General features: G+C 45.0%; 1 protein-coding gene across 2 annotated transcripts; it reads left to right on the forward strand.

The window, feature by feature from the left end:
- The first annotated feature begins 2,140 nt into the window (after positions 1-2,140).
- UBA5 (ubiquitin like modifier activating enzyme 5) lies at positions 2,141-10,462 on the forward strand. Of its 2 annotated transcripts, XM_066627720.1 has the most exons (12): positions 2,141-2,354; positions 4,779-4,824; positions 4,911-5,000; positions 6,402-6,511; positions 6,788-6,874; positions 7,020-7,104; positions 7,502-7,606; positions 7,785-7,912; positions 8,088-8,223; positions 8,601-8,676; positions 9,555-9,661; positions 10,080-10,462. In XM_066627720.1, the coding sequence occupies exons 1-12, from the start codon at positions 2,206-2,208 to the stop codon at positions 10,161-10,163; spliced, it is 1,203 nt and encodes a 400-aa protein (XP_066483817.1). In that variant the 5' UTR covers positions 2,141-2,205; the 3' UTR covers positions 10,164-10,462. The 2 variants fall into 2 exon arrangements, with proteins under 2 accessions (XP_066483817.1, XP_066483818.1); XM_066627721.1 differs by lacking the exons at positions 2,141-2,354; positions 4,779-4,824 and having other exon boundaries at positions 4,908-4,995.
- Positions 10,463-10,832: the final 370 nt, after the last annotated feature.

Genomic DNA, 10,832 nt, shown 5'->3' on the forward strand with positions numbered 1-10,832 from the left:
TGCTGCTGCTGCTGCTGAGTCACTGGCATTGGCTACCAGGCTGGGCTCACAGCCACGGCCAGGGACATCCCCGCCTCCTTGGCTGCAAAGCCAAGAAACTCCCCTTGGGCAGCCCGCGCACGCCCTTTGGAAAAAGCCCAGATCTCCCCCACTCCCACCGCAGCAGGTGTTCCGGAGGAGGATCTGGACCTTTTCCAGGTTGCCCTGCCCTCCAAGGGCCCGATCCTGATAGCACAACATCAAAACACACAGACTAAATGGGAATATCACATTGCTGCCCTCCAGGGAGGAGAAGTCTCATGGCTTCAGGTGAGACTCCTTGCAAATGCAATCACAGCCTGATCCTGAACACGTCTACTCGGAAGAAAGCCCCATGGAGTTCAAGGAGATTCCCAGGGCCAAATCCTCTCCAACTTTCCAGCGCCAATGCAGCCCCCCAACAAATGTCCCTTTACCTTGAGGAAGCCTCAGTGGCTGGCCGCTCACCACAGGATGCAGCGCACATCCCATTGGCACGCAGGGGTGGAAAACTGGATAAGGATCGGGCCCCTAAGCTGCAATCCCAGCTGTACTTACTTGGGAGTGAGCCCCATTGACTATACTGAGGAGACCTGCAGAGGATTGGGCTTTTACCCCCAGGCAAGCCTTTCGTGTCCACATCTTCTCTGGCTGCACTATTGATTTGAATCGAATTACTGACTTTACATGTTCATTCAAAAGTGAAGCCCCACCACTGATTTTAACAATGGCATCACCATCCTTAACCCTCAGAGGCTTTCGGTGCCAGTCGGAAACAGATCACGACTAGTGAACAGGTTTAGGTGTGAGCAGGGTGACCAGATACAGTGGAGGACAGAGTGCCTTTGCCTTTAAACCACTGTATAGGACGGAGTATTTGGGCAGGTACAGCTCAGCAGGAAAGGGTTGAAAAGGCTGCACCTGCCAACATACATTGGTTGAAGGTGGAACCCTGGCTGGTCACCTTCTGTGGCACAGATCAGAGACTGAGTTATGAAATTCGGACTGGAGCCTTCCTACATGCATATAAGAACAGCCCCACTGGATCAGGCCATAGGCCCATCTAGTCCAGCTTCCTGTATCTCACAGTGGCCTACCAAATGCCCCAGGGAGCACACAAGACAGCAAGAGACCTGCATCCTGGTGCCCTCCCCTGTATCTGACAGAGTGCATTTCTAAAATCAGGAGGTTGCACATACACATCATGGCTTGTAACCTGTAATGGATTTTTCCTCCAGAAACTTGTCCAATCCCCTTTTAAAGGCATCCAGGCTAGATGCTGTCACCACATCCAGTGGCAAGGAGTTCCACAGACCAACCACAAGCTGAGTAAAGAAATATTTTCTTTTGTCTGTTCTAACTCCCCCAACACTCAATTTAAGTGGATGTCCCCTGGTTCTGGTGTTACGTGAGAGTGTAAAGAGCATCTCTCTATCCACTTTATCCTTCTCCTGCATAATTTTGTATGTCTCATTCATGTCCCCCTCAGGTGTCTCCTTTCTAGGCTGAAGAGGCCTAAACGCCATAGCTTTTCCTCATAAGGAAGGTGCCCCAGCCCAGCAATCATCTTAGTCGCTCTCTTCTGCACCTTTTCCATTTCCACTATGTCTTTTTTGAGATGTGGCGACCAGAACTGGACATAATACTCCCGGTGTGGCCTTGCCATCCATTTGTACAAGGATGCACGTGAAGAGGGGGCTGTGGTGACCTATCAGTGTTGGCACCATTCACACGTTCAAACCAGTCGTGCGAGAGGAGTTTGACATCGTGCCCTGAAAACATCCATACTCTCCGAAGGGTTTTTTTTGAGTCTCACTGAACTTCGAATTGAGAGCCCCGCCCTGGCCATGTCTACTCAGAAGCAGGCCCCATTAGAGTCAACGGGGCCTACTCCCAGGAAAGCGTGGCCAGGAGTGCAGCCACAGACCCAGAGCTAGGCAGGTCTCCTCAGCGGGCAGCCCCACAGTGTTCAGGGGCTCTTGCTCCCGGGACTGCAGCCTCAGGCACAGCCTGCGGGAAGCGCCCGCTCCCGGCCGGGGCGGGTCTGCGGCCGGAACGCTGGTTGCGGAGGCCGAGTCGCGCGGGGACGGCTTTGGGCGCCGCTTCTCCCGGAAGCGCCGGAGCGCAGACGTGTCTCTGGCGGCGGGGCTGCGGCTGACGCTGCCGCCTCTCGCTGTCGGGAGCGCCATGGCCACCCCGGAGCAGCTGCTGGAGCGCCTGCAGGGCCGCGTCCGAGAGCTGGAGGAAGCGCTGGCCCTGGCCAGGGGGGACGGCCGGGGCCGCAGGACGCGCATCGAGCAGATGAGCCCGGAGGTGACCGACGCCAACCCCTACAGGTGCGCCTGCGAAGAGGCGGAGGCTTCTGCGGGCTGTGCTGGGCAGGGCAGGGCAGGCGGGGGGCCTTCTCTCTGGGGAGTGTCTGTGTTGGTTCTGTTAACGTTGTTGTGGCTGTACCAGGGGTGTGTGGGTAACGGTTGTGTTCCATCTTGAGGCTGTACCAGGGGTGTGTGTGTGTTTGTTTGTAGTGTGTAACTCGTGTGCTCCATCTTGAGGCTGTACCAGGGGTGTGTGTGTGTTGTGTAACCCTGTTGTGTTCCATCTTGAGGCTGTACCAGGGGTGTGTGTGTGTGTGTGTGTTTGTAGTGTGTAACTAGTGTGCTCCATCTTGAGGCTGTACCAGGTGTGTGTGTGGTGTGTAACCCTGTTGTGTTCCATCTTGAGGCTGTACCAGGGGTGTGTGTGTGTGTGTGTGTGTTTGTAGTGTGTAACTAGTGTGCTCCATCTTGAGGCTGTACCAGGTGTGTGTGTGGTGTGTAACCCTGTTGTGTTCCATCTTGAGGCTGTACCAGGGGTGTGTGTGTGTTTGTAGTGTGTAACTCTTGTGCTCCATCTTGAGGCTGTACCAGGGGTGTGTGTGTGTGTGTGTGTGTGTGTTTGTGGTGTGTAACCCTGTTGTGTTCCATCTTGAGGCTGTACCAGGAGTGTGTGTGTGTGTGTGTGTGTGTTTGTTTGTGTGTAACTCTGTTGTGTTCCATCTTGAGGCTGTACCAGGGGTGTGTGTGTGTGTGTGTTTGTGGTGTGTAACTCTGTTGTGTTCCATCTTGAGGCTGTACCAGAATCTACTGAGTGGGAAACACATGTATGTGAATTTGGGGTGAATTTAGGAAAACCTTTATGTAGCCCTTTATGCTCCTTAAGTGTGTAAGATAATTCACACTTATGTCTTCCCATAAGTGTGAAGAATTTTACCCCACCCATTTTGCTCCCCTTTCATACCAAACCCCAATGTTGTCCTTGTGTCAAATTTACTAATGGAAACAAATTATAGGAAGACTTGACATTTTATTTAACATATTAGAATGGTCAAAGTATTTCATGTACATTGTCTGGTGGTGGTCCTCACAACCACTCTGAAAGATATAGGAGTGGTGTTTAGCTTTGGTGTTACAGATGGAGTTGCTGAAGCAGAGAAAGAGTGGCTTGCCTAAGAACACTGAAGACCCAAACCTGTCCAATTTTCCAGTGCTGATGCAGCTGTGCCAACAGGGCACTGCCTCTTGCAGTTAGGGGACAGTCACGGAGGTCTCCTCAAAGTGATCCCTTATCTTAGGGCTGTACCAGTACTGGAAAGTTGGATCGGATGGGGCTCTTAGTGAGTTCAGGGACTTCCTACTTCATTCATAGCTCAGGCTGCAATCCTATCCACAATTTCTTGGGAGCAAGCCACATTAACTATAATAGGACTTAATTCTGAGTAGCGGTGCATAAGATTGGGCTGTCAGTCTCTTGACCAGTATAGTACAACAACACAGATGGGATGGTTGAACTTCAGACATGCACAGAGTTTATGTTGATCCCTGTATCTCAAACAGGCAGCCTATTGACCATGCAACTCCTAATAAGCCTTTCTAACTGACCCACTGAATCTCTGCCTATTTTTCCACTGCCATCACCCATTGCCTCTTTTTTGTACATGGTGGTGACACATGCGACAGGACTAAGGAAACATGGTGGCAGGAATTGAGCACCCATTATGACCAGGTAGTGAACTGGGAGAAGGTCCATCCATTATGACCAGTTAGTGAATGGGGAGAAAGTCCAACGGCAACAGGCCAAGAAGTGGACCGATCCATCGCACATTAAATTGAGCAACAGTGAGGTGGGCAGTAACGAGGGATGAATGCTTCAGGATGCAGCAGACAAATGATTAGCATCAGTAGACTCTGGAGTCTTTAAAGTACAGGTTCCCAACCTGTAGTCTGTGGGACCCTGAGAAGTGGCCCACGAGGTCTCAGGAAAAAGAGATTGTCTTGGGTCACTTCCAGCATCTCGCTAAGTGAGCACTCCCCCACTCTCTATTAAATCTTCTCTAATTACTGCAGATGTATTTTCTGTGTGCATGGGAGTTGCTTGTAGTCCACAACAATTTTTGCCTTAGTGGTCCGCAAGCTCCTAAAAGTTGGCAACCACTGCTTTAAAGAATCCTTCATCACTGCTCAGTTTCTTACACAAATTTGAGAAACTACTGGATTATGCCCCCCCAAATATCCTAGTGAATTGGGATTTCCTGCCAATCACTGTGTATTCATTCCAGGCTCTACTGAAGCCTCCATCAGTGAATTATGAATTGAACAGGGGTTTCAACTTGGAATTCAGTTTCTAAAGCCTGGAATTGCTAACTTCATTTTTGATCTTGAAATGAATGTTCCATGTGATGCGAAGCAATCTTCATTGACAGTGTTTCTCTTTGTCCTTTCTAGTCGCCTGATGGCACTAAAAAGAATGGGAATTGTGAAAGATTATGAGGTAGGCCAATGTTTCCTGTAGAAGTTTGCCATAATGACGTAACCACATAGAACAAAGTACTTATCTGCTTTGGTTTCTTGTCACAGAAAATCCGCACCTTTGCAGTAGCAGTTGTTGGTGTTGGGGGTGTTGGCAGCGTGACTGCTGAAATGCTGACAAGATGTGGCATTGGTAAGGTAATATATATTTCTTCATTACAACAACAAAGGCCTGCATGGTATCAAGTGCTGACAGATGGATTTTGCATAGAGATGCATTTTCATTTGTTAATTGAATCTATGTCGATCACCAGAATGTGTGAAGGGTAGGCAAGTATATGAAAACATGTCGTAAACATGGCCCACAGGCGGTGGTTTGGCAAATACTGCTGTAAAACAAGTATTATCCCCATTTTGCAGCTGGGAAGCTAAGGCTGTGAGGGAGTAACTTACTTAGGACTGCCTAGTGAGCTCAAGACAGATGCTCGAGTTGAACCAGAGAAGTCCTGGTTCTCTGGTTCAGTTTAGTGTTTAGTGTTCTAGCAGTTTAGTGTTCTAGCAGCTATGCTGGCTGTCATTCGTCATAAGAAGTGACTCTCCCAAAGCCAGTGGCTTGACAGAGAACTGAATCTGGGTTTCCTACATCCATACCCAATACTTGAGTACTGTGTTTTTTTTTGTTTTATTACTATGTCTGTAACAGAGCCATGCAGTGCATAAATGGGTGTTTATCTTTCCCATAACATGTAAAGTGGTCCTCAGATGTTGTGAAAAAAGAATGGATGTCTGAGATGAATGACAAAAGTCTGATTTACTTTTGATAATGCCAGCTTAAAATTGACATTTTAGAAGCGTGCTCACTTCTCAATTCATAATCTGTGCTTAACCAGTGTACCTAGTAGAGTCCTCTATTGCACAAGTCTGTATATTTCCTAATGCTGGATTTTTATCCACAGCAGCATTTGAGCATTCAGAGATATTGTATGTTTATTACGGATCTGAAACAAGTGTTTCAGACCCAGTATGAAACATCTAGCACATCTGTGGTCCATTGTGGGTGCAAAAATATCTCCCTGTGCCTGCCTTAGCTTTTTTTATTAGCCCCAAATGTGTCTCATACTTGTACATCCATGTGCTCTGCCACTCCAGCTTGGGGCCACTTAAATTGCAATTCTTATACCCTCCTGCCTTCTCTCCAGAGGCTTGCTTACCCAATTGATAGAGGCTGGGAAAAAGATGAAGACCAAAGTGGAAGTGTTCCTTTGGATCAGTTGGATCAGTCTTAACTAAATAGATTGCAAATTGTGATTGAAATGGAAGCAATGCATATAGATCAGCTTGAGTCAAATACATGGAATCATAGAGTTGGAAAGGATCCACAAAGTCATCTAGTCCAACTCCCTGCCTGTAGCAGGAAATCCTCTTAGAGCATCTCCAAGCAGGTGCCTGTCAAGCTTCTGCTTGAAAAGCTTCAGAGGGAGAATCCACTCACTGAATATGTGAGAATACATATTTGCAGGAGCAAACACTTTCGCTGTATGCTTTGTTCTAAATAGGAACCTGAACAGACCATTAATCTTACCATAATCTTCCCTTTAGCTGCTCCTGTTTGATTATGATAAAGTGGAGCTGGCAAATATGAACAGGCTCTTCTTCCAACCCCATCAAGCTGGACTGAGTAAAGTGCAAGCAGCAGAGCACACGTTGCGGTATGTGTTGTAGGAAATTGACACCCAGTAATGCATGCTCAACCTTAACAATTGCCCTGTAATTTAAACTAAGAACACATACATTTTGGAGGAAACTTGTCACATAAGCATTGTAGTCTAGTTGTGTGCAGGGATACATGGAAGTAAGTGCCACTGAATTCAGTGGCATTTACCCCAAACTAAGATTGCAGCCTTAGCTCTTGCATATGTATGGAAAGTCCTTTTTAGAGGTTGTTTTCAGATTGTAGTTACAAATGTTCCTTTCTTGTCCTCAAGGAATATCAATCCTGATGTCCAATTTGAAGTACATAATTACAACATCACAACCATGGACAACTTTCAACACTTCATGGATAGAATGAGGTAAAATAATTTTGTGCAGGTGGATGTAATGGATTTCACTTCTAATAAGGAAGTATTACTGGCTGTATAGAATGCTTAGCTTACTGTTTTCAAAATCTAATTGGCAAGACTCCTTGAAGTGTCTGGGTTTTGTTTTTGTTTACAGCAATGGTGGATTAGAAGAAGGGAAACCTGTTGACCTCGTATTGAGCTGTGTCGATAACTTTGAAGCTCGCATGGCAATAAATACTGTATGTATAGCATTTAAAACTTGTATGCAGCAGTGGCCCCCTCTTATTTTATAACTGTGAATTGCAGCAGAGGTACAGTGCATCAGGCATTGGAACTGTGCGGCCTCCTTTTGTTTCATTGGGGCTTGTGTAGGAGCGTACCACAAATTGTCCTTTGAAAATCAGTGAAGCTGACAATAGCTTGACACTCAGTGACAATAGCTGCACTTCCTGCATCGCAGCTGTAAATATGTGTCTTTCAAGTTATGAAATATGACAAAGTTCATATAAAAGGGATGCCATTTTTTAAACTGTCACTTAGCCTTATTTAACTGATATATGTGATCTATGCAGATTCTGTAGGAAATGTGACTTTTCTGTTTGTAAATGGAGTGTGCCTTTTTTTCCCCCCCTTGAGGCCTGTAATGAGCTTGGGCAAATATGGATGGAATCTGGAGTGAGTGAAAATGCTGTCTCTGGTCATATTCAACTGATCATCCCGGGTGAATCAGCTTGTTTTGCGGTATGTGGTATTCTATTCACACACTTATTCAGTTGAGATGCCCTTTTAGAAGAGAGCACAGTGGAGTGAATGTTGTTAGAATCCATAACTATTTTAGCTGGTTCACTCTTTTCAATATGTGTGTTTTTAATGTTCTTTCAAGATTATGATACTTTCCCCCTTCTTTTTTTTTGGCCAGTGTGCACCTCCACTTGTCGTAGCAGCCAACATAGATGAGAAAACGTTAAAGCGGGAAGGAGTTTGCGCAGCCAGCCTTCCCACCACTATGGGGGTGGTTGCTGGCCTTCTTGTACAAAATGTCCTGAAGTAAGTGATTAAACATAAGCCTTGACTTTAAAAGCTTAAGTGGTAATTAATATGTTACAAAAGGGTCCCTCACTCCTTCTGGCAGATAGAATACTGGGTCCAGCTTGACACATGCAAGCAATGAACTATTGCCATCTGTAATTCCTTTTGCTTCTTCCCCCCTCCTCCTTTTTAGGTATTTATTGAATTTTGGCACTGTGAGTTTCTACCTTGGCTACAATGCAATGCAAGATTTCTTTCCCACCATGACCATGAAGCCAAATCCACAGTGTGATGACAGAAACTGTAGAAAGCAGCAGGAAGAGTACAAGGTAAAATAAAGATCCTAGCTAGCAGCGTTCTTAATCTTTACAGGAAGTTATATATCCTAAGGGGTGCGTACAAAAATAAGGTGACAGCAGTGAGGTATCGGAAACTTTATGTGCAGCATCTTGCGTGATGCCAAGCCAACATTTCCATTTGCATTTTTTGTGTGCAAGAGCCTCATGCTATCACTTCCATGCCCATAAGCCTCTGCACAAGCAGAATAATATTTTAGGAACGTACCTGGTTGTATATCAGTTCAACATTAGATTGTGGTTAGCTGCTATAACTTTTGTAGGTTTTTGCTCCACCATGGCGACTTGGAAAAAACCATTGTTTATCTGCAGTTGTTTAATGAAAATTGTTTTCCTTTTTGTATTCCCAGAGAAAAGTAGCAGCAACTCCAAAGGAAGTAGTATTGGAACAGGAAGAAGACATCGTACATGAAGATAATGATTGGGGTGAGCACCGAGGTGAAAACTAAAGTGATATTGTCAGGATACCAAGATGGAGCACACTGTTGTGTATTAGATCTTTTAATACTAGCAAAATGCCCCTCGGCATTACTTTTCTCAGTAGTGAATGGCCTTCTTGGCTCCTCTGGAAAACTGGCTGCAGCAAGGGCACAGTTGAGGTGAGCCAGCGTCAGGGGAAGGAGTCCTGTTTTTGATCCCACTTTGGATCCTGTCTGTCTCTGAGTAATTGTCTACCATGGTAGCTTGTGGTAGGATACAGGGGATAAGAATTGAAGGGATAGGCAGAAGGCCTAGAGATCCATTTCTTCCATGCTGCAGCATGTGCAGTAGCCATCATTACAATGGAAGAGGACCAGGGAAGTGACTATAGTAAGGGAGTGGGTGCAAAGCAGACACACTCATCATGAGCCACCAGGGATAGCGAGATGAACATGGTGGTTCTCAGTACTGCAGTTTACTCCTTTCCACTGGAGTAAATGGGAGAAAGTGAAAGGGTGGTCTGTTTGGGGAGAGTAGGAAGTTCTAATGCCTTTGCTGTTGGTGTGTGTAACATGGAGCCATGGTGTGCCAGCATTGTATAGTTCTGGGCTTTAGTACTGATGTACTAACACTCCACAGGTTTGTACTGGTGCACAGAGTATGAGCATTTCAACATTATTTCTTGTCATTTGGTTTGGCTGCACAGGGAATAGGTTTTGGGCAGCAGGCAGTAACATCTCAATCTACCTTAAGACACACAATGCCACTGTGTTTTACTTCTGCATTCAAGGAAGATTATATTGCATGAGATGAGAAATACTGTTATTCCTCAATGTTCCTTTCACTTACACCTGTATTTTTACCCTCCTGGGGGAAATGTTCAGGTATTGAATTGGTTTCAGAGATTTCAGAAGAAGAGTTGAAAGCTGCATCTGGTCCAGTACCTGACCTTCCAGAAGGGATCATGTTGGCATACACAATACCAAACAAGGTAACTGTAGTTTCAGGTGTTCATCTCTTTAAAATAAAAGCATGCTTTAAAGAAAACTACCTTGAATTTATTCAGTGGCCTGACGTCAGTTACCTCAGCTAAACTTGTGTTGCAAATAATGTCTGAGGTTGGCTGTTGATTTAGTTTATTTTGTCGTTTTGCTGTACACAACCCTGTGTTCTTGGGGAGAATATAAAAGCTTTAAAAAATAAAGGTGAGGCTTTTTTGGCCTGATCCAGTAGGACTCTTACGTAGTCTTGCTTCATTTTCCTTGTGTGTCAGTTAGGCTGCCCTACTCTACTCTCCCTTATATGATTATAGTTTAGGTGGTTGTTAAGCAAGCTGAACTTGTTGGGGTTCTTTGCTTTAGACAGAGTGAGACTTAAGGTGTTAATGGTTTTGTTTTTGTCTTCAACAGGAAGAGAATACTGTAGCTGAGAAAACTGTTGCAGAGTCAGAGGAGAGTCTGGAAGAACTTATGGCAAAAATGAAGAGCATGTAGCACCAAGGACATTCCCAAAACTTGGCAGCTCATACTGTAGCTTCAAAACTTGAGGATGTATCTTGTAAGCGAAGTTGGTCTTTAAATGTATTTCATCATGTCTTTTGTTAAGTATGTTATGTCTCACAATTAACTAATCAGACTGAACTTTCCAGGAGTAGTGAGAGTCCAAACTTCCAACAAAAGTTTAAGACAAGAGGAGCCAAACCAACCACTTAGGAATAAAATAAAGGATGCCTTATTACTTTTAGGCCAATATGGATAAATTTACTGATGGTGAATAGTTCACTTATAATAAAAGTAGAAGTACTTCAATATTAGGCCTAGCCCTAAGATTTCATTTTTAAAATATGAATGTCATGCTAACGTCACACCTGTCTAACTTATCCACACAGCTGCTTGGTTATACTTTTGTTAGTTCAGAGCGGTGGTACTTTTGCAACTCATTTCTGTACATTTGGGCTTTCTCCGTTCCTCCATTCTAGAAGAAACATTATCTCAGTACATGTTGGCATGCTATCTGAACTAAAGAAGAGCACATCCTAAAATCTTAACAGATGTTACTATACTGAGTACTAATAAGATTGTCCCCCTTCCCCAATACAATTAGGAGAAGTGTGTGACATTTGATTGAACCCAATCTGCTGGTCTTGCAACTTATTATTAAAA

The sequence above is a fragment of the Tiliqua scincoides genome, chromosome 5 (assembly GCF_035046505.1).
Source record: "Tiliqua scincoides isolate rTilSci1 chromosome 5, rTilSci1.hap2, whole genome shotgun sequence".
In the NCBI taxonomy this organism is placed as follows: domain Eukaryota; kingdom Metazoa; phylum Chordata; class Lepidosauria; order Squamata; family Scincidae; genus Tiliqua; species Tiliqua scincoides.

Bases quoted from the DNA above. Each gene is read 5' to 3' on its own strand.
- UBA5 (XM_066627720.1), top strand. From the start codon at position 2,206: ATGGCCACCCCGGAGCAGCTGCTGGAGCGCCTGCAGGGCCGCGTCCGA. The intron at 4,825-4,910 runs GTAGGCCAATGT...TTCTTGTCACAG, and splicing joins GAATTGTGAAAGATTATGAG to AAAATCCGCACCTTTGCAGT. The intron at 8,677-9,554 runs GTGAGCACCGAG...GGAAATGTTCAG, and splicing joins ACATGAAGATAATGATTGGG to GTATTGAATTGGTTTCAGAG.